This window comes from Rhinolophus hipposideros (assembly GCF_964194185.1).
Source record: "Rhinolophus hipposideros genome assembly, chromosome: 8".
Taxonomy (NCBI): Eukaryota; Metazoa; Chordata; class Mammalia; order Chiroptera; family Rhinolophidae; genus Rhinolophus; species Rhinolophus hipposideros.
In genome coordinates, this window is record NC_138054.1 from 72574673 (window position 1) to 72597671 (window position 22999).

General features: G+C 49.0%; 1 protein-coding gene across 1 annotated transcript in view; it reads left to right on the forward strand.

Annotated features, from left to right (window-relative positions):
* Positions 1-22999, forward strand: part of CSMD2 (CUB and Sushi multiple domains 2) — a 579318-nt gene that overhangs the window by 329031 nt on the left and 227288 nt on the right. Inside the window, 1 exon segment of the mRNA XM_081055778.1 lies at positions 10143-10325. Coding sequence (XP_080911904.1) covers positions 10143-10325 — 183 coding nt within the window.

The window sequence follows — 22999 nt, forward strand, 5'->3', positions numbered from 1 at the left end:
TTTATATTAATTCTGTAGATCAGCACCCCGGCCTTCTGACCTCATTTAACCTTTATTACTTCCTTAGAGGGCCCATCTCCAAATACAGCCACACTGGGGATGAGGGCTTACACATATACACCTGGGGGGACACAAACGTTTGGTCCATACACCATCGAAAACCAGATTCTTCATCTCCACCCTAAACCCCCTGCCCCCGAATCTCCACCTTGATGAGCCTCATGCCATACTATTCATGCCATCACCCAGCCTTGGCTCCACCTCCTCCTTCTGCCTATCCACCGCGGAACCTGGTCCCAGATTCTGTCACTCCACCTCCTGCGGCGTCCCAGCTCCTCTGTTGCTGTGGCTGAGGCCCTCATCGCCTCACTTGAATGACAGCACAGTCTTCCTACCCCAACTGCAGCCCCCTCCCCCACTCCCCACGCATCTGCCACATGCAGCACAGCAATCTTCCCAGAATGCAAACCTGGCACAGTTTCCTCCTACTTAAAAAACTTTAATGACAACTTCTCATTGCTTTTAGAGTGAAGCACAGTCGTTCATTTGGCATCCAAGGCTCTCCATGATGGTAATTCCAAGCCAAATTCTGGTTCCTACGAATCCATTCTGAGCAGAATTCCAGTTCGTTCATCTCTTTAGTCCAAAGGGCCTAGCCCAGTGCCTGGCACACAGCATGTACTCAGAAAAGCACGCAGAATTCAATTGTAATGACTTTTTACACAGGACCAATTGGGCACCCTTCCTCACCATCTCAACCCCCTTTTCACCCACTTGGCCATCTCCCAGCACTCAGGTGCCGAGAGCCCCCACCTTCACTGTCCCCATAGGCTTGGGGGTTGGACAAACCCACCCTATAATGGAGTTCTGTCATTGGCTCTATGCATGATCTTCGGGCAGCCCGTCCACATCTCTGAGCCTGAGTTTTCCCATCTATGCGGAGGAGCTGATAAACGTTTTTCTCACACGGCTCTTCCGAGGACTTGGTGTCGTAAAGCACCCAGTATAGGACCTGATATTTAGTAAACACTCAGTTAAAAACCTGCTCCCCTCCCCTGCTCCCCGAGTCCTGCAGCTCCTCTCCCACCTGCACCCACAGCCCAAAGCCTCCACACCCTCCTAGCCATCCTGTTATCCCAGCTCCTGGAGCATTCCATACAGCGTAGACATCTTGGTTCAGGGATGGGAAGGTAGCTGGGATGCAGATATTCCACAGGTAGCATGAGACTCCTGAGCACAGAGAACTCCCCCAGGCATACCTGGCCCCAGTTCAGATACAGAGAAGCTTCCTTGGGGGTAGGCATGTGGCACTGCAGTATCAACCCTCCCGGCTTGTTAAAAGTGTGAGCCCCTGAGTGGGAAAATTGGGAGATTTATTTCCCAGAAATTCTTCCAGTTCTGCATCCTAGGGCGGGTTGGGGGAAGGGAACTCAGGCTCCATCAATAAGTGAGTGAATACTCTGAGCGTAGAAGCTCAGTTCCCTCCATGGGGACAGCCAGCTGTAGGAAATGCATTCATCATTGCAATTGCTTTGCTTCCCAGTAGAAAAAGAAATATTTAAGGCACAGGCAATTAGCACTTACCAGAAACATTATAAAATTACATACAACTTGTTAACAAGTTTTAGCATCAATCTGGGAGTCTCCTTGGTTCCTGACTTGGAGCCTGGAATCTGGCAGATTAGTGCTAAATCTGGGGTCTGACCCAGGGAAGGAAGGAGCTGGGACCCTGACCCTGAGAGAGGGAGGAGCAGGGTGGTACAGATTGTGCAGGAAGGATGCCCAACAGTCCAGGGGACACATGTTGGAAGTGGGTCCTCTGGGCCTTCAGTGCTACCCAGGCCCCTATTATGTGCTGCAGACGCTGTTTGGGACATTGGGGCCACAAGGACAACAAGAGAGTCTGTGCCTTCACCTAAGTCATAGTCTGTCTTTACTAGAGTCCAGGAAGTACATGAAGATGAGAAATATCAAAGAGGGGCAGCTAACCTCGCTGGAGGGCCCCAGGGGGCGCTTCCTGGAGGAGCTGGTGTCTGAAACTGAGACTTACTTAAAGAATGAGAAGGAGTTAGTCAGACATCCCTGAGAGGGAGAACAGGTTGGCTTAGGAAGCTGACATGTGCATAGGGTTGAAGCTAAAACCTGCACAGAAATAAAGTTTGAGAGCAAGGAGGGAGAAGATGGGCAAGACTAGCCCTCTGCCAGCAGTGCCTCCATCCTCTTCTGCTGGTGGGCACAAGTGAGCCTCCTGAAGATATTGAAGTTGGGCTGGAATGGAGGCCAAGGGCAGCAGACCAGCATGGTTGACTCCACTCCTTTCCAGACACTGCCTTTCTTCCTGTTAGAATGTCAAGCACGTAACCATTTTGAGCCCAAATCTGCTACTGTGTTTCCCCGAAAATAAAACCAAGCCGGAAAATCAGCTCTAATGCATCTTTTGGAGCAAAAATTAACATAAGACCTGGTCTTATGTTAGATAAGACACGGTCTTATATTTCAGTAAAATGAGACCTGGTCTTATATTAATTTTTGCTCCAAAAGATGCATTAGAGGTGAATGTCCGGCTGGGTCTTATTTTCAGGGAAACACGGTATTTTCAGGACACCTCTTCCTCTTCTTGTTTCGTCCCCATAAGCTTAGAGGACCAGACTTTCTAACTTCAGTCAGTGGCACCAGCGTGTTCCTGAGACACTCACTGAGTTCCCATGGTACCCTAAAGCTTTCTCAGGCCCTGGGAACTAGAGTTTACCTGGATCCAGCCAGCAGCTGCCTCCTCTCAGGAAAGTGCGGAGGAACCCATGCTGTGCCCCTGTGTCCTGGCCCCTGGGGGCGGAGTGGCAAACAACAGAGGATGCTGTAGCATTAAAATTTGGCAGGAAATAATTTGTCAATGAGATGTACTCTCCAAGTACATGGGCTTTTGCAAATGACAAGCCCCAGCTTTGGACCACTGCAGACAGCGTGGAGGCAGTCCGATGCTCTCCGTACATGTCCATACTCACCCCTTTTCCCAGCCGACTTCAGCCTGTGACATGCTCAGGACAGTGCTGTGAAGGAAGGAGATGGGGAGGAGAGAATGTCACCCACTTTATCCACCCACACCTCCATCCTGTTCATGAAAATCGTGTGCAGAGAGCAGAGCGCAAATACCAGATGCACTGCGTCTTGGCCCCTGTGCGTGTCCCACCATCAGAAGGAGAAAAGTGGAGTGGGGTGTGGTTCTCAGGAAATCCATGAGGTCAGATAGCTCAGAGGTCGTCTTAATGCACCAGATGTCCTGGTCACTCTCCAGGAGTTTGTGCCGAATGAACAATGGATCGGTGGCGCTTAGTATGCATAAAACTGGGCTTGGTTCTAGAAAGTGTCATCAAACCCTGGCTTGGAGGAACTGACAACATACAAGAGAAAGACTAAACGACTTCTCAGTCCTTGAACCAGGCTCTCCATGGTCTCCCCCAGACCATTTCTCCATCCTCATCTCTCTTCACCATCACTTCCCATCACATTGAACTTCTAACTATTCTCCAGACATTACACTCTCTTACTCCATTCCTTCTTTCCTGCTTTTTCCCTTCCATTCTCCGCTCGGTCTTCCCCTCATCATTCCTCACACATTTACTGAATGCCGCCTCTGTCCTGCACTTTTCTAGAAGCTGGAAGTAGAGACATTTCAAAAATACTGTCTTGGTCCTCAAGAAACTTTCCATTTAACAGGAAGAAACATATGCCAAAAACTGTCGTGCTGCAGTGATAACAGAAAGTTGTCTCAAAGGGTCCGGGAATGAGAGAGAAAGAACTCCTAGGTCAGCCTGGACAATTCAATGGAAGATCTCAGACCGGGAAGCACTTGAGCTGACACTGAAAGATGATGTTTTGTCTGGCAGACAAGCAGGGGGTGTTCATTCAGAAAAAGAGGACAGCAGGTGCCAAGTTAGAGCCATGCAAGAGCCGGCTGGGCTCTGCCAACAACAGGACAAAAACAACAATGACGAAACACCTGCTGGTTACTGGTGACATGCCATGTGCCAGACGTTTTGACAATTGTCTTATATACATAAGCTCATTTAATCCTCAAAACAACCCTGTAAGGTGTGTATTATTATTATTACCACTTCCATTTTGCAGGTGACAAAACTAAGGCTTAGAGAGAATGTGTTCAAAGTCTACGACTTAGCGCAGAGGCAGAATTTAGGTCCAGGCTTTCCGACCCCAGAGCCCTCCCTCATCACCGTCAACACTATCTTGCCTCCCTATTGGTCACTCGGTTTTCTGGTGTATAAATCTCAAGGTCAGATGAGGCTGGGGTGGGAGGGGTAGGCGAAGGTCCTGCCGTGCCTAGGAGTTAGGGTTTTCATGTGTGGATTTTAGGAAGGCAGGAAAGAAGCCATGGGCAGGACACAGTCATGACTGGATTTTACTTCTAAGTGGTGTCACACTGCTTTGCAGGGTACAGCATAGAAGGAAGAGGCAGGGGACCAGGTCTTGTCTGGTGCCACTGTCCAGGTGAGGTATTGGGAGCAGTGGACTAAGGCAGTGAGAGAAGGGTTGGGGAGCAGAGCTGGCTGGCTGTGTCGTAGGAGGAGGACCCACAGGAGGAGGGTAGTGAGGACTGTGGGGGGAGGGGATGGCTGACACCAGGCTGAGGGGTGTCTGGCTTGGGCAACCTCCATGAAGCTTCTCTCAGCACGAGGCCTGAGCCACCTCCTCTGCTCTCCCGCAGGCTGCGAGGTCAGGGGCACACCTCCTCTCTGGTCCTCACCATTTACATTGTCGTTATTTCTATAGACATCTGACTGTGGGTTCTCCAAGGGCAGGGCCATGGGTCACGAAGCTGTATCCTTAGCTCTGAACATGGCATTTGGCACAGTTTCCATGCAATAAATATTAGCTGAACTCACACACTAAACAATATTCTGTGTCCCAGGCACAGTGTTAAGTTCTGAGTACACAGTGATTAACAACACGTAATCGGTACCCACCTTCGCCTTCATAGGATGGACATTCTAGCAGGTGGGGAGACGAGAAACAAGGTCAACCTGCAGCCAGAGGGAAGCCAAAGGGGCTGAGTCGGTGAGAGAGGGAAGAGACAGGTGAGCTCCACGAGGGCAGAGGTGTTTGTCCTTTGTTCCCACTGCTGTACCCCAATGTCTAGACTATTAACTAGTAAAATACACAGATGAATACTTGCAAAAGGCAAGCAGTGCTCCAAAGGAAAAGAAGGTTCCAAGAGAGAAGAGAAAGGGAGAAATATCTAAGATACAAGGTCAGGAAAAGCATCTCTGAGAAGGTAAGCTCTTAAGCTACAGTCTATAGTGTTAGGAGTTGGCCAAGTGAAACGGGGAGGCGAGGAAGCCACGGCCCAGGGTGAGGGGACAGTGCATAAATGAAGGAAGAAATGAAGTGCCACCCATTTGGAAAAGCAGCAAATTGCAGCCCAAGCTTGGGACCCCTTCTTCCTCCAAATGGCACAGTCTTTCTTGGAGCAGATCAAATAGTGAATTTATAGAGACACATGATGCCGTTCCCTTGGTGCAGACATTGTCATAAAAGAGGATTTCAATTTGGTATTAGAAATTGAAAAACCTGGGGAGAAGACAGTGAGGTTGATCACAGACGATAGGAACAGAACAGAACAGCCAAGAAAGGGGAAAGCAAATACACTAAGCGGCATAGTCCAGTCGTGATGGAATTCAGAGGCGTCTTTGAAGCACTCATCTCTTGTTTCCCAGCTTGCTTTTGGCAGGCAAAAGGGGACAGAGAGAGAGATAAACATTCTAAGATGGAATTATATTAAACCAGATAACAGGAAATTGCATGCACGATTTTCTCCAAGTCGCAATTTGGTTTATCCATTTGCAATTCTGGACCCTGACATCACACTTGGTCAGCACCTGACCAGGAGGGTCAAAGTCACGTGCCTTTCAGGGAGGGCAGTGGAGCACAGAGAGCCCTCTGCAGCAAAGGCAGGGGGCTTGGGTCCCTGTGTTCCCAGAGAAGTTGACATTGGGCTTGGAGAGAAGGCCCAGACTGGGACAAGGGGTATTGAAAGGACAGAAACAAGCCACCAGCCCCCTCTGCCTTCCTGGAAGGAGCTCCCAGAACTCTGAAACCACCCTCATCTCTTCTTCTCCCCCTCCATCCAATCCTGGTTCAGTGGTCTCCGCATTCCCCTCTCCAATGCCTTGGACCTCTATGCCAAATACCCCTTCACCCTGACTCCTGTGAGGTCACTGTTACCCAGTGACTCTTGTCCTGAGACCCATGAACTTCCATCTGAGAGGCAGGCTCGTGTGCTCACTCTCCAGTGCTGGTTCACCTCTGTGCAAACCCCTTCTCCTTTGACCTTCTGCTGTCTCCACCTCCTCCTCATCCAGCTCATCCGTCTCTTCCTCTCTGCTCCAAGACGCGCCATCCCCTTGCCTCTCAGTTTCCTGACCTTCTCACTTGCTTTCAGTGCACTCCACTCTGGCTGCAGCCAGACCCTGTTCTCCAGCACCTCTGAAGTCTTAACTTCACCCCTCTGCTCTGAGACCCTTCGTTCCTTCAGCTCTTCCACTCATTGCTCCCCGTACCCTGGACCTCTTGAGTCTCCATCCTGCTCTTCTCCCTTCTTTCCTCCTTTTGCCTAAGCAACTTGGCTAACACTTCAGTCATCCTTTTAACAATATCCTCAAATCCTTGCCCCACTGTCCTTCCATCTTCTGCACCCAACCCCACCCCTCAATCAGTCCTGCTGCCCTTTTCCACTTCTACGTGAACCAAGTTACTGGGGGCCTCAGAGACAAGTCACACAGCCCTGCTTGTGGTACCCCTGTAAATGGGTCACCTCCACCCTCCGTGGGCCCCAGAGGGGCGTAGCTATTCATCCAGCCATGATTTCCTCTTCTCCAGAGTGATGGCTTCAGATATTCTTGTCCACATCAAATCCTTTTCCTCACGGCTGTTCCATCACCTTCAACAAAGATCATGATGTCGTCCTCCACTTAGAAAATGGAGCCTGTGGCGTCACAGCAGCTCCTTCCACCTCCTGCGATCCTCCCTGAAAGCTCATTGTAATCACCTCGTCCCTCTTCCCTCCTAGAGTGTCGCCAGGTCTCCAAGGCCAGCCCCGCCGAGTGCTCCGGGTCCCATGCCTTCTGCCTTCTCTAGAGCTTCATGCTGTCCTCCGCATTTCTCCTCCATGTCTTCAGTTAACAATTTAATATCTTCTGTTCTCTCTATCTATCTCTATCTGTCTCTATCTCTATTTCTATCTCTTCTTCCCTAGCATTTAAGGTGGATTTTCCCATCTTAAAAATATTTTTAAACTGCCCCCCTCAAGGCTATACTCCTCAGGGGTTACCACCTAACTTCTCTGTATTCTCACAAATGGCATGACTTCCTTCCTGTTAATGCTGAATAATATTTTATTCTACACACACGCACACACTACCTTTTCTTTGTCCATTCATCCATCGACAGACACTTAGGTCGTTTCCATGGCTTGGCTATTGTAAATGAATCTCACTTATCCTTTTACCTGCTCATTCCTGCTCAGCCTTCAGGCCTCAGCTTAGACATCACCTCCTCCAAGAAGCCTTCCCTGATGCCAGGGCTGGGACTGGGATACAGTGAGAAAGGCACTCACCTTAGGTGTAAAATTTAAAGGAATTAGGGAATGCCAAAAATCTCAGTAATTAAATAATATTTCAATGCAATATTTTTAAAAAAAAACAAAGTTAATGTAGAATATCCATGTTAAAAAATACCAACATGTTAAATGACAGCAGGCTCTGATGGCCATGACCAGGGTCAGGCAGATGAAATGAGTCATGCAAGTGCTGGTTGGATCCAGTCGTTACTAAGTTTTTATCTTTTTTTCATGTTGGATTTGATTTATGTGCATTAATTTTGATTTTTCTAAAAATAGTGCACTAAGATACTGTCTCGATTGCAGAGTTTTTGATGCCCCCTAAAATTTTGTGCCCAAGGGTAGTGCCTCACCCCTTGCACCCTGTTTCCAGCCCCACCTTCAAAGTTTGAGTTAGGTGCCTTTTGGGGGCGCTTCCACAGCACGAATCACCCTGTGTCATAAATACCTGTTTCCTTGTCTGTGTCATGACGAGACTGTTCTGTCCCTGAGAGCGGAGCCCATACCCACACCTCAAGTGTCCTGCACAGGGCCAGGCACACAGCAGGTGCTTACTAGGTACTTCTGCTCCCATTGATAGCAGGAGAAAGTGGGTGGATGTGTGCGTGTGGGAAGGGCCTGCACAGTGGGGAGGGCTGGGTGGACTCCTTCCTCCCTCTAAGGACACTGGCTCTTGAGCTGATGAAACCCGCAGACGAGCTGCTGTGGGCAGGGATATAGGAAGGTGTACCCCACATTTCTATCTTTAACTACATGGTGGGCTCTCACTAGGACACATTAAATCTGCGTCCTGTCCTGAGCAGTAGGATCCAGCTCTGTGCTTAAACCCTGGGTCACTGTCACCAGGTCTCAGAATGTCTGCAGGGGCAGGCTGTGCCAGGGTCTTGCAACCCTGAGAGAGCGTGTTTGGGGACACCTGGAAGAAGGGGGGACTTGCCGCTTGCATCTCCAGGTTCACTCGCCACAGGGGCCCCTTCTTCCTTTCCTTTGGATACCCTGGAGCTCTGGGCCCTAGAGAAAAGGGGCCCCCTGCCCAGGAATGCTTCAGGACAGACCCTCCCCCGGTGCTGGCTGAGGAAAGCCAGCTTCAGAGGAGGGCTCGGTGTGCTGTCTGCAGGTGTGTGTGCAGAGGGTGAGGCCAAGAGGATGAGAGGTGGGTGAGCTGATCTGTACTGGAGACCTTAGACCTGGCAGTGGCCTGGTCGCACAGACCGCCCCCCCCAACACCAAGGACCTGAGATGTTTGACTTAGATCACACCACGCAATCCCAGCGATAGCATGTGTGGTTCTGCCGGCTCTCAGCAGAGGGCTGGAGGCGTCCGTTTGCAGTGAACAGGAATGTGACAGTCGAGTACCTGTTCACACTGGTTAGCCTGATCAGCCCACAGAAGTCCAGCAGCTGTGGTAAGAAAGCTTTTGCAGAATGATTTCTGTTAGGTCACACATGGCAACTTTGGGGACTATGGCTCCTGACAGCCCATAATGGTCTACAGAAACGCCAGGGTCCCTCTGCCTGACAAGCCTGGGAAGGTGTCCAACAAACGTCCCATTACTGCAGCATACTCTCTCCCAAATCATAGGACGCTTACAGTCCTCACCTCAGCACCTGTCACTTCAGTCATTGTTCCCTGTCTTTCCCACAGGGCGCCTCCTCCCCTCCCGCCCCCCCGTACCCCTCTCCCCTCCTTTACCCTCACCTCTCGCAGCACCAAACGAAGGCTGGTGGGAGTGGGGGTGACTCTGGAGGAAACTCGGGCTTCGGCCAGGACAGACGCCTTTCCTGAAGCTTCTGCGTCCTGATTGACTCTCCCAGGGGTCAGCCAGCTGTCATGCCCCCCGAGTCCAGGCCCCAGAGCTGCCTCAGGGAACCCACTGTGTCTGACTCGTCACTGTTGAATCAAATGAACTTAAAAGCGTACCTAATGAGTCATTTGTTTCATTTTACCTGCTACCATCTCAAATTGAATTAAAAAAAGAAAACATACCTTCCCAGAAGTGTTTCCATATCAGAAAGCAGCGAATATTGATTCTCCTTGAACCTCTGGTTTGGGGAAAGGCAGGCAGCAAAGTTTCAGCCTCCTTCTCGTCTTGTGCTCGCCTTTGCTGCTCAGGAATGGGCTGCACTTAAGGTCTATCAAGTGGCATCCGTAATTGGAATGCACAGTCAAGTTCAGTACCAAAGTCCCTCAAACTTTGGAACTCGTTAGTAGCTGGGACAGGTATCCCACAAAGCATGTAGACCCACCTTCCCAGAATGAGACCATCCAAGCACCTGGAACGCCTATGTGGACACAGAGCCCCAGGCATTTGAGAGCTGGAAGGCCCATTGCGCCGAGGATGCTGTGTTTACACCGGACATTTCAGGATTGCTCATTAGAGATCCTGCCTGCGTCACTCTGAGCACTGACTCTTCATGGCAGAGGAGCTGCAGAGCATGTCATCTGGGCATCCAGCTCCACAAGAGGAATTAGTCACCTTTTGTCTCTGTGTTCTCGTCTTCCTGTCTTTCAGAGATCGAGCAGGGCAGCTGCGGGGATCCTGGCGTACCCGCCTATGGCCGCAGAGAAGGCTCCCGCTTTCGCCACGGTGATACACTCAAGTTTGAGTGCCAGCCTGCCTTTGAGCTGGTGGGGCAGAAGGCAATCACGTGCCAAAAGAATAACCAGTGGTCGGCTACGAAGCCAGGCTGCGTGTGTAAGTGAGCGGGGAGGAGGCCACTTCGGGGTGTCCACCAAGAGGCAGGGGGCCCATTTCCTAGCTAATCCAGGGGCCCCATGCTTGGCAACCTTGCAGATCGTAACAAGAGCTTCACTCTGGTTGGTTTCTTCTATTCTTCACAACGTTGCTGGCCGGGTCCTCATTTCGGGCAGTAATGTAGACTAGCATGAGAGTGATTGCTCTTGACATCGGGGAACCTTCTTCCATGCCGTCTTACCCTCCCTGGTGCTGCTGGAGAGCAAGGTAGAGGCCACAGAGGCTTGGTGCACCAAGCTCCGACCCAGACATCTCCTCCTCACCCATGTTGCCGCCAGTGCCAGGCAGCCAAGCCAGAGTGGAGAGGACTGGCAAGTTGGTCGGATTGTAGACTCTGTACCCGCCTCTGGCTACTGTGGGAAAGCACGGCCTTGCTCACAGAGGGATGAGGATCGAGCTTTCTTTGGATTGGTGATCTTTTGGGGAAAGGGTTGGAGTCGAGTGCTCTGTCTACAGAGATGAAAAGGACGCTCCTTCCTTCCTCGTAGGTGGTGTGGCCATTCTTTTGGCGCAGACAGTACTTGAAGTCCAGGGTCCCAGTGGGTTTGGCAAGTGTGAGGGGGTCTGTGTGTGGTTAAGGCTGGAACAGGCTTGGTCTCTGTTGAGAAGTCAAAGGTTCCAGCTTCTCTGGGCTATCACTTTCCTTCTCCCAACGCTCGCCACCCAACCTTCTCCATCTCTTTCAATCTGCTTCTCTGAGGGAAGGGCAGACAGCCTGAGCTTCTGCTCCTGTCACCCACCTCAGCGGGCTTCTCAGGGTCTCAGTGCTGACTACTAGAAAACGGTAGCCCCTCGGGCCAGGGGAGGGCATAACCTGGGACATCAGAGTTGACTGAGAGAGAGTTCGCTGTATGAGTTGGTGAGTTGGGTCACATCACAGTGATTATACTTTTCAAACAAAAAAAAAAATCACTTTGTTTGGTTTGACAAAGCATTTTTGATGACTTGTGAGTTTATGTAAAAATTCTCGCAGAGGTTTAAAGATCAAATCGCTCTTAGATACACATTAAACAAATCACCCTTATTGAAAACAATACACTTTCAGGAAATCTGCCCATCTCTGCGGTCTGACATGGCTAGAATGCAGTGCCTGACGGTGTTAGCCTTGCAGCACACAGGGCTCCAAGGGGACCTGGAGGGGCAGAGAGGTTAGCAGGGAGCAGCTCGGGGAAGCAGGAACAAGGGGTCTGACGGTTGTAGAGACTGAGCCCCGGCAGGAGCAGGTGGATGGAGTGGAGCTCTGCAGGGCAGGTTGGAGGCAGCACCTCAGAAGGTAGTGGTGCAGGCTGTGAGAGCCTCAGGTTCCGCAGGGGCATCATCTCTGAAACTCATCTACATAAAACAAGGCAGGGAGAACTGGAAAGGGCTGGGCCTCTGGGGCAGAGAGCTGGTGGGAATGAAGTGGGTAGCCGAACCATCAGCTATTTCGGAGCAGGATAAAGTGCCCTGCCCCACAAACAGAATGCTGCCTTGGGGGGCTATCCCTCACGTCCTCCTGGAATTTGCCTGACCCTTTGGTTGTTAGGAGTCATTTTAGGAGACCTTTCTAGAACCTTCAGTAAGGGCAGAGGACCATGAAGTGCTGCTGGCAGCCTCCAGTGAGCTGGGCACTGCTAACAAACAGCTGAGAGCTGTCCTGGCACATACCGAGCAATGTTCTCTATGGTTTAAAATAAGGAAGAGGAGCCTGGGGCTCACGGATGAGGGCCGGGAAGCAGGTCCTCAGGCTGGGGGTGGCGGCATGGCATTTCTTCTTTTGGATGATTCTAGGATACACAGGGATGGCGTCCCCAAGGCACTCCCATCACTCAGGGTTTTCTGGTCATTTGGATGTCACAGAACCCAGCTTGAGTCTCAGGGATGCTGGCTTCAGTAGAGGAGGCCAGAGAGCGCCAGCTGGCCCCATGCCTTTGCACCACATAGCAAGGTCGCCTTTGCATTGCATGAAGGTGAAGGGACGCCATCTGTCAGCTCTCTGCTGATACCCAGACCCTCAGCCAATGCTGTTACAGGCTCTGGGCTTTGCCCTCAGGGAGCTCACAGTCTCATGGGTGGTAAGAGGTGGTGATAAAAAAGTCTTGGGGCACAGCGGAGACTTCAGAGATGCGTTTCTCTGTCCTAGGTCAGGTTCATTACTGTGGCCAGCACATCTACTCTCTGGATTTGGGTTTGCTAATCCACCCAAGAGGGTGGTGCTCCATTCTGGCTCCCCAAATCCTAAGCCTCTCTGATCATATTTACAGAAAAGATAACTGTGACATGAACCGCTCTCACATTTTCCACAATATAAATGCTTGGATACCTCTTCCTAAAGTAGATCATTTACACAGCAGGTCACACTTTGATTGAGGGATAATGTTCAATGTTGGTGGTCGGCTCCTGACCCCAGCTCAACTATATCGTAGTAGGTGGTCAACAGAAAAGGGGCAACGTCTATAAGCATCTGTCAAAATACACACTATACAGTCAGCCTCTACGTTTTATCCAGTGGCCATATGTAAATACAAAACCACATCTAGCAAAAATCAGCTTAAGTATCCTAAATTTTACCACACATTAGTCACAATAAATATTAATGCAGTACTTATCAAACAATACCGTTCTTTTCTTCTGAGAATGAAGAAGGGGGTTGGGGAAATATTTTGATGGCTCAAATTTCTTTGAACAGTTGTCCAAAAATGTGCAAAGCCACGCATTGCTTTTCTCTTGAAACATTTTCTTTAAAACAACTCCTTACCGGGGAATTGCCCGCTGAGACTACACAAATACACTCTTTCCTTCATGTTTCAAAACATGTTCAGTAGCCAGCAGAGACTTCAGAATCATTTTGCTGGCTTTTGAGCTGCCCTCATAGTAGTAGACGCTTCATAGATGGCCTTTTTTCATCTAGGTTTTAAAGAAGATGGTGTTTCTCACAGCGAAAAGTGTTTTGAAAGAAAAGGTGGCACAGGCTTCTCTCCTCTTACTCTTTTCCTCTTTGGTTAATTCACATCTCCAGGGATCACTGCTCACAGCCAGTTGGAAGTAGGACCACTTTCCATCCATTCAGCAGTATTCACTGAATGGCTACCCTGTGCCAAGCACCCTGCCGAGGAAATGTGCTTGGCTTGGTGTCCTGGGGAGAAATCTCTGGCCAGGTGGCACATATTCTTTACCTTTTCAGAAGCTCTGACACTTCACCCTCTTCCAGCACAAGAATAGAGAGCCTTTCCTGCACAACCGTGTCCAGTGATTCCCCCACAACAAGAGATGCCATGAGGAAGATACAAGTAACTCTGATGGTGGTTTGTGCAATGCTTGATGCTTTGTTGACAGGCTAGCAGAATGCTTCACACTTCCTAAGGAAGCCAGGAAACCAATTATCAGTCCATTAACAGCCGCTTTCCAAAGAAGTTTCAAAACAGCCTTCACCTGCGCTATAGGCAAGGCAGTGCAAATGCCAGCTTGCCTTCGCCATTTTGTAAGCCACCACCGGAAGGTGCGAATCCTAATTGCTTGGTCCCTAATGCACGTTGGGTAGGTGTGAAATGTGAAGGCAGGGCCTCCTGGGATGCATACAGAGAAAGTTACAAATCAGCAGCGGAGCCTTGAGAGACCAAGAGAGGGAGAAGTGTGTCCTGGGGCGCTCACAGAAAGTGTCACAGAGGTACAGGGCTTGAGCTGGGCCTTGAAGAGTTGGGAGGTAGAGGAGGGTGTTCCACACAGGGGTGCTGTGGGAAATGGTCCTCAGCTAGTATCCTCCTGACCCTTCCTCCCTCACTTCTTCCCCAGACCCCCCCCCTTTTGGGTACACGCACACATTGCTGGGCAAAGGAGCAGATTGGGTCAGAGGGTCATCGGGATTCTCAACACTACTGACATTTTGGACCAGGTCATTCTTTTTGTGGGGGCAGCCTTGTGTCTTGTAGGATGTTTTAGCAGCATTCCTGCCTTTTACCCACTAGAAGGCAGTAACACACACACACACACACACACACACACTCACTCACTCACTCACACTCACTCCTCTGCCTGTTGGGACAATCAGAAATGTCACCAGGCATTGCCAAATGCCCCCCCAAGGGGAGGAGGGAAACACCCAATATTGAATGGTCTAGGATAATTGAGTCTTGTCAAATTCCAAATAAGAAGAAATCTGGGTATTTGCATGTTAAGTGGAACTACGACCAAACTGGAAGGCCAGTGGAATTATGGCCAGGAGAAAGCATGAGGTAAGGGAGGATGCCGGTATTTATTCATCGTTTTATGTCACAGGGAAGATAATAACTCTTCCCTGCAACTTTATGGAATATTTATTGTCTCATTGTACAGATGAAAACAAAGTTCAAGGAGACCAGGTATCTAGCTCAGAGGTTACAGAACCGTGAGGTGATGGGCTGGCGTTTGAACTGTTAATTGACAGAGCAGGCTCCTACTCCAAACCCTACACTCTCTCCACTGCATCCGACTGCCAGAGTCCAAGGGGTTGTCTGCAGCAGGAAGGACAAGGAAGCCCTAGGACAAAAATACTAAGCCAGAGTCCGGAAGCTAACTGTTGGCTGAATGACTCCCATGAAGTAACAGAGACTGGCGAGAGTTTAATTCATGAGGGCTAGATCTGTGACCTTTGTTGGAACTATACCAATGTTGTACACCAACGAGCAATATACCAGTGTTGGAGCCTTTTCCTAATCTTTACTTTTTCTCGTTCCTTCTACTCATCCACTTATTGACCCATCTTTGATTTATTGAGCACCTACTATGTACAAAGCCAACTGCATAAGCAGGTATGACTCTTCCGAGTCAGATTCTAAACTACAGGGCCTCTGGGGGACCATCCTGCTCAGGTTAAACAGGGCTGTTTCTTGGTGTCGAGTCCAATATAATGTGACAACTCTTGTTTCAAGGAGCATCTGGAGCTAAGGGGCCAATACCCAACACAGGCTGTTGGTACATTCTGTTACTAAAATGTTTAAATAAGTTTAAAGGGTTAATAAATAAAATACTCCTAATTTCACTTCCTTGAACCAGAACCAGTTTCAAAGTGGGCCACCTTTGTTGGATTCTTACCCGGTTACACACATGTTTCGTGTGGTTTTCATCTCGTATTCTGTGTATTTAAGTTCACGTTCCGTTGCCTATCTTGCCGTGTTACTACAGGTTCTCCACAGTCATCATCCGTTATATCTGCGGAAGATTCCATCTAGTGACTGGCTCGTAATGGAGTGAACAAAATTATGTTGAATTATTTAAGGCTGTACTGACCATGCTCATGGATATGGCTGGGTTTTTTTGTTTGTTTGTTTGTTTGTTTTTTTGCCTTCTCTTGAATTATTTCCTTAAGATACGTTTTCAGGAGTGAGGTTGTTGGGTCAGGGTGTGAACATTTTTATAACTCTTGGTGTGTATACTTTTATATTACCCTCCCCCCAGTGTTGTGCCATTTCATCATGCCAACAGCAAAAGCTCTAAGGTTAAGAATAAGATTCCTATAATATGTGTTCTTTGCATCCCCTTCAGAAATATGGCATATTTCTCTTTTAGATTCGTCTGCTTTCTAAATATAGCAGCTTGGCGCTTTCATTCATAGCGGTCGCGTATCTCACTTGTAACCTTGATCAGCTCTCTCTGTATTGCGGACAGAAACTCTGTGATACTTGCTGTCTATCGCCAAACTTCAGGTATCTGTGTGGCCTTTTAAACATGGCTAATTTCATAGGTGTAAGTTGAGCATTTCCCTACAGCACACCTTGCAACGTGCCAAATGTTACAATCAGTGCCGCAAAGCCAGAGATGGCCTGGGCCTAGTCCTTCACCTCAAAGAGCTCGCTCTAACGTAAAGGTAGATATCATTGTGGAAATGAAAGTGGGCTCTTGTGGTTCCACATTGAGTTTTTCCCCTAGAAAGCACTAGTGATGCAGGTGTGTTTAGGATGACCTCCATGAAGGTCCGCTCTTTTATTTAGCACATACTCACCGAATGTGGGCGAGGCGACAGCCCCTTTTCTTGTAAACCATAGACATATGTCATCGTTGTTAGAATAGTCGGGCCTGAAAGATGAGACGACAGATTTGGGGCGCTGGTGAAAAAAGAGACATCCGAGTGGCAGTACTGGGTTCTGAGAAGCCACGGGGTTTGTGTCTGTGCCAAAGGGGGGTGTCCATTGGCTATATTCATGCACACATACACACATGCATGCGTGTGTACACGCACACACACGTGCACTGCCAGTCTGGGTAATTGGTTTGCAGTGGGTCCTATAAGAGTTGGCTGCTGCCAAATGTATGTGAGTGAAAGAAGGGAGGTGGGGTCCGTGGAAATAGGATCTGGAGAGAGACCCCTGGGTACCCATGCGCCAGACATATGTCCCTGTTGGAGCGAGAAGTACGAAAGGAATGTCAGGATTTCCATCATAGGACCCTGCACAGAAACTCCAGTCCTGCCCCTTCTCCAGCCATCCTGGGTCCAGCCCTGTCCGGCAAGGTCATGGGTCTTTTGCTATTTGCAATCCCTGTGTAACAACTGTCTGTACCAACATGTCTCTGTGAGAGTGTTGTGTTGGTATTTTCTTTTCCAACTAGAAGGCATTCTTCCTATATTGTCGATAGAAATTCTTTGTGATATTTGATACACATATTTTCCCAATCTCTTGTTTTCCTTTTTTTTTGTTTTTGGCTATTTTGCATTATGCAGTTTTACATTTTTACATAGACACATCTCTCAATATTTTTGACTTCTTTTCAAAGCTGACAAAGTTATCATTCTGCCACAGATCTGAGAAACAGTTTGTTCTGTTTTTGGTTATTTCTCGGTAATTTAATTTTTAAAAAAATATAATTTCTTAATCCATCTGGAGTTTATTTAGATGAATGTATGATATTGTGCAAACTATTATGCGGTTTTCCAACACAGTTTATTAAGTAACTCACTTCCTTTTTGATTTGAGGGAAATGAATTGTTTTATCACATACTGAATCCTCAAATGTAGTTAAGTCTATTTCTTGAGTCACCACTTTGTTCTGCTGCTCTATTTCTATCTTAGCACTCATAGTGAATAATTTTAATTGTTGTTTTATAATATGTTCTAATATCTGGAAAAGCTGGAAACTACTCCTTCCTCCCTTAATTATTTTCTCTTTCAGAACATTCATTGTTATTCTCATCTGTTTGTTGTTCAAGATTAATTTTAGAATCATTTTGTCAGAGTAAAAAAAAAAATCCTATTGGGATTTTGTATGTGTGGTCCTTTAAACTATAAATTAACTTGAGAAAATAGGCATTTTATAATACATAGCCTGACCATCCAGAAACACGGCGTGTCACTCTTTTTGTTCAACTACTTTCATTTTTCTAAATATAACAGCTTTGTAGTTTTCTTCACATAGGTCACATACATCACTTGCTACCTTTATTTTTAAATAGGCAGGTACTTTTTTCACTCCCCTCTCACCGCGACCTCAATGCCCTGTGCACAAGTGAAGTATGTCCCGTTTTCTCTCCTCTCTGTGGTTGAACCCTGGCATTCCCTGTAAAAATATAATCCCAGATTTTCCAGGACAAGTGCAATTTCAAGCCACCTTTCCTTTGGCCCAGAAAATATGATCACAATAGCTAGAGTCCTTGGAAATTGCCTTTTTTAAATATTCAGAGCCAGAACTGGGATCAGCTGAGGTTTGAAAGCTTCACCCTCAGCGTAGGGATGAGGTCCCTGGGAACTGCTTGTGATCAGGGGCCGCAAAAAGGGCTGTGTGAGCTTCCTCTGCTGATGTGATGTTCTCATTTTTCTAAGCTTCCTTAAAGGTCCCATTAACCCACAGGTGGCCCCAGGAAAGAAGCAGGGGACCTGGGCATGGCTTTGATCCAAATTTATATTTCAGGCCAATTCCTGGAACTTGAAAGGCAGCGTGTGTGTTTCCAGGTCCCCCTTCCTCTGTTAACCAGTTCTCATGAACCTGGACGTTGAAGACCTGTGGTTTTACTGTGCTAGTTTTGTGCAGAGCTGGAGAGGGGCAGGGCCTCTGTTCTGTAGAAGGACCTCCAGTGATGGAGAGGGGTCGTCTCCTTGAGCAGAAAGCCTGTGGTGGAGAACTGCAGGTGGAGATGCTGTGATTTTTCCTGCATCGGGGAATGGGCGGTGCAGTCATGGCTGGGAAGCATGCCGGACCACAGGGGGCCCGGGAAGGGTGACAAACTCTGATTCAGCATATCTGGGCTGAGGCATAGCAGGAACTGTCGTTCTCAAACCTTCCTAGGCCATCTAGATGCTGTACCACATTTGTGAACCACTAATATGGAATACCTACTGTGTGTCCATTCCTTGCAGGGGAGTTTTGGGTCATTCCTGAGGCATTTGGTCCCCTGACAAGATGGCAGCCCCTTGAGGCATGGGGCTGTGACACATGTGGTTTTGTGCTATTGCCATGAGGCTGGCCAGGCCGAGGCTGCCGTGACTCGGTTGTTAAGACGGCAGTGGCCTCCTGGGGTCCAAGCAGGAGTAACCTCCATGATGATATCCCTGCGAGGCCTGGGATGCAAGGTCTTGGACTCTGACATCGTAACTTGATGCTGTAATTGCCTGCCACTCATTTCATTTGAATGCAGCAAAATGCAGAGGGGAGGGGCTGCTGCACACTGGGCATCGTGCTTAGCACTGGGGAGTAACAGGCGTGATTCTAACATGGTCTTGCCCTCCAAGACATCAGAGTCGAGTGAGTGTGAGAAGCGCATACTTTCATTACAAAGCAGTCTTTGAATTATTGCAGTGATAGATGTGGCCACCAAGTGCTACCAGAATGTAAGGAAGAAAAGCGGATTCCAACCGGAAGGCTCAGGTTTCTCGGAGGATTGTAGCACAGGCAAAATGTCAACCCAGTCCCACACAGGAATCTGTCCAGAAAAGCTGTGAACACAGTTTAGCACAGCAGCCAGTTCAAAGGCCATGTTCCTTCAGCCAAGTGTCCTGGTCCAAGGCTTCTTGGGACCATAGCTACCTGGGTGGAATGGGGGCTGGAAAAACTGACCAAGCTTTAGGGATCTAATCCTGGGCTGTGACTTCTGCTTGTGGGGGAGTGGAATATATCTGCCATCCTCACTTCAGCTTTCACCTTTGGAACCAGAACGAACACGTTCTTTCCTCTCTGTAAAATTTTCAAAGTCGTGTGTATGCTAAGTGTGTTCCTGTGGTTTGAACACAGGCTGTGCCTTCTCCACTGGGCTCTGTTGTGTCTGACTCAGAGAGCGATCGAGGGGACACAGAGTTGCACGAACCAGGATTTGTTTTCACGGCTGCGGGCTCAGGAGCTGGGACTTGGAGCTCTACCAGTACCCCTCCCCCATTCTGTGAGCCTCTGGGCGAATTCGTCGTCTCTCTTGGTCACAGTCTATCACTGGTGCTGTGGGTTCCTTGGGCTCTGTGGTTCCTGGGGAAGGCAGCGCTCACCTTTTCTAGGGCTTGGCTTCCTAGGAGAGCCTGGGGCTACACCTCTTTAGCTTATAGGCTCTTCCTCCGGTTTCTATATACAAAGACGATTTTTGGGGGGGCTCAGGAAATGGACTCAGGAACTGGGCTGCTGCCCTAGGCTACCTAATTAACTTCTAACTTGCTCTGGGAGTGAGGTCAGGCTTCCCCATGGTCCTGAAGGTAGCTCTCTCAGGCTAACTACAAACTCCCTTGGATCCTTGTGGATTTTTCTGGAAGGAAATCCAAACATACTTCCTCATTCTCATGGTGATCAGCCACCAGGCACTTTCTGGCCTTCAATGGCTGGTGGTCTGAGGTATGACTGGGTTTGGGGTGACCACGGCCGTGGCTGGCTCTAGAAGCCCTGCGTGAAGAGGGTCTGCTGAAACAGCCGTAGAGAAGATGGTGAGGCTCTCTGACACCTGCCCATCGGGGGCTCAGGTGAGGAGGACAGGCCCTGAGGGCCTCAAAGACCCAGTGGCCGGGACCTGCAGTCCTGGGAGCAACTTCTGAGCTGTTGGAGATGGAGTCCATTCTCTTTCTTGAATTCCCCTGGGCTAATGGGAAGGCTCTTGGGATACATCATGACAACATACTTTCGTCCCCAGCTAATTCCTGGGTCTAGCTGACCGGGTTAGTAAGGACAGCTGAATGCTAACCCCTCAGGGGGCACAGGCTGACTGAGATCTGCCCCTGTGGCCAGGAGAGAACCCTGTGACTGTCCCTTGGGGGCCCTGGGGCTGGCCATGGGCAGCTGTGGGACCTCGCAGCAGTGAGAAGCACTGTTGAGTTGCTGTGCGTGGCTCGTGGAAAGATGGGCAACCATTATTTACCCCACGTGACGCAGCTTGTCAGAATCCCAGATGAAACTCAAGAGCTCGAGGTAGCCCCTTGCAGCTGACAGACACATCTCCTTCCATAAGCTGGTCTTCCCACAGAAGGTGGCACCATGTCATAGTTAGCAACCGAGCAGTCAGTCACTCCTGCAAATGAGGACTTCAGTCAGAATCTTCTGGATTTGGAGTTACATGCTTGTTCATGGAGGAGAAGAGGGACTGGGGAGCGGAGAACTCCTGTTGGTCTGGAGTCTTGCTTGGCTGAGGCATGGGCTGTGCTGGGGAAGGTGTGGGGGGGCACCACCCTGTGCCTCCGCAGGCTGGCTGAGACCAGGAGATACCAGGAGTGCAGAGCAGACTTTCTTCATGCTTCATTCCGTCAGGTACCAGACCTGCTCTGGGAGCTGGTGACACTCTCAGAGTACCTGAGAGCTCAGTTTAGAGCTTGGATTTGGCCAGAACTTCGGAGCAGGTCTGAAGAGGTGTAAGGGCTGGCCTATGCATTGGGAATAGTTTAGGTGGGCATTATCCCAGAGGTGTGGCAAAAACTGACCACGGCTGTGAGGTAACTTCAGGCAGTGCTCGTTCCCAGAGGTTGGACAGGGGATGGCATTCAGCTGATAAGCAGTCAGTTTATACCAATAACATGGCCAGCCTCAAGGGCGTACAGGGACCAGCGTCTCGTGCAGGAAGCGAGAACTTAGCAACGGTCAGACCCCCACCAGTGAGCTTCGGTTTAAGATTCCTGTGGCAGAAGGGGATTAGTTTGTGAATAAGGAGCTTGAGGCAGAAGCTCCTCCCTCAGAATAAAGGATACTTTTGAGAAAGGGAAACAAAAGGACCATGAGTGGGGGTGACCATACATCACTGTTTCCTTAGGACAATCCCAGTTTTCATCTTTTGTGCTAGGGTAATGATGCGTAGTACCATCTTTCATTCTCATAAGTGTCCCAATTTAGGCAATATATTAAGTGGTCACCCTAACTATGACCCAACATACGTTATGTGCCAAGAAAGGGACTGGGCCTCAGCCGAGTGCTTTGGACGCTGAGGGTCATCTCTGAGCAAGAGGTCCATGAGGCTGTACATGATTGACAGTTTGCAACCTCTCCCCTCATCCCATGCCACTCCCCCCTCACCTACTCTGCCCAGACACACTGGCCCTCTTTTTCACATCCTCAGACACTCTAAACTCTCCTACCCCAATGCCTTTGCACTTGAAATTCACCACGTTGGAAGGTTCCTCAGGAGGCTGGATCCTTCTTATTGCCCCTAAAACTGTCACCTCCCCAGTCAGGCTTTCTCTAACAACCTTTTCCAAAAGAGCAATCCTTTGTTTTCTGATTTCTTCATATCCCCTTTCATAAGCAGAAAGTCTTATTTTTGCTTTGGCATCAACAGTCCAAAAATCTCAACAGATTGCAACAACAAATATTTATTTCTCGCTCACATCCCATAAGGGCTGTAGGTCAGTTTCATCTCGGCAGGGCTCAGCTGCACTCTACACAGCCTTTCGTTCTGGGACCCAGGGTGAAGGGTTGTAGCCAAGAGTAGCTTAGGCATTGTCTGAGTCTGTTTGGGCAAAATACCACAGACTGGGTAGCTTATAAACAACACAAGTTCTGGAACCTGGAAGTCTGGAATCCGGGTGCCAGCATGGCTGGGTGAGGGCCTTCTTCCAATTTGCAGACTTTTCCTTGTATCCTGTCATGGCAGAAGGGGCCTAGGGATCTCACGTTTATAAGGCACTATCAAATTCCTGAGAGCTCCACCCTGATGACTGAAGTACCTCCCAAAGCTCTCCCCTACTAATACTGTCTCCTTCGAGGCTTACGATTTTAACATATGCACTTTGGGTGGGTCCAAACAGTCAGGCCATAGCAGGCACTGAGTGGGATGAGCCTAGTGTACAGACTCTATGACTGCAGCTAGGAAGGATTAATGAGGGCGGGAGGGACCCACGCCACTCAACAGAAATGATGCTCAACAGAGTTTTCTAGATGGACAGGAGAAAAGAACATTCTAGAAAGACAAAATAGCCTGGCCAAGACATGGGTTTACCCTTGCACATGGGTAGAGCTATAAGTAGTCTAACGTGGCTGGAATGTAGAGGACAGTAAGAGATGGAAAAATAAAGATAAAAGAGAGTATCAAGGGCCATAGGTCTTTGAGGGTCCTTTGTGCCCTTGTGAGGGGTTTGGGCTTTACCCTTTGTGCAATAGGGAGTCTTTAAAAAGTTCCAAGCAAGGATGGAACGTTATGATAATTGGTGATTTACAAAACGGACTCTGAAGCCAATATTTTGGATTGATTCAAAAGGAGTGAGATTTAAAGCCAG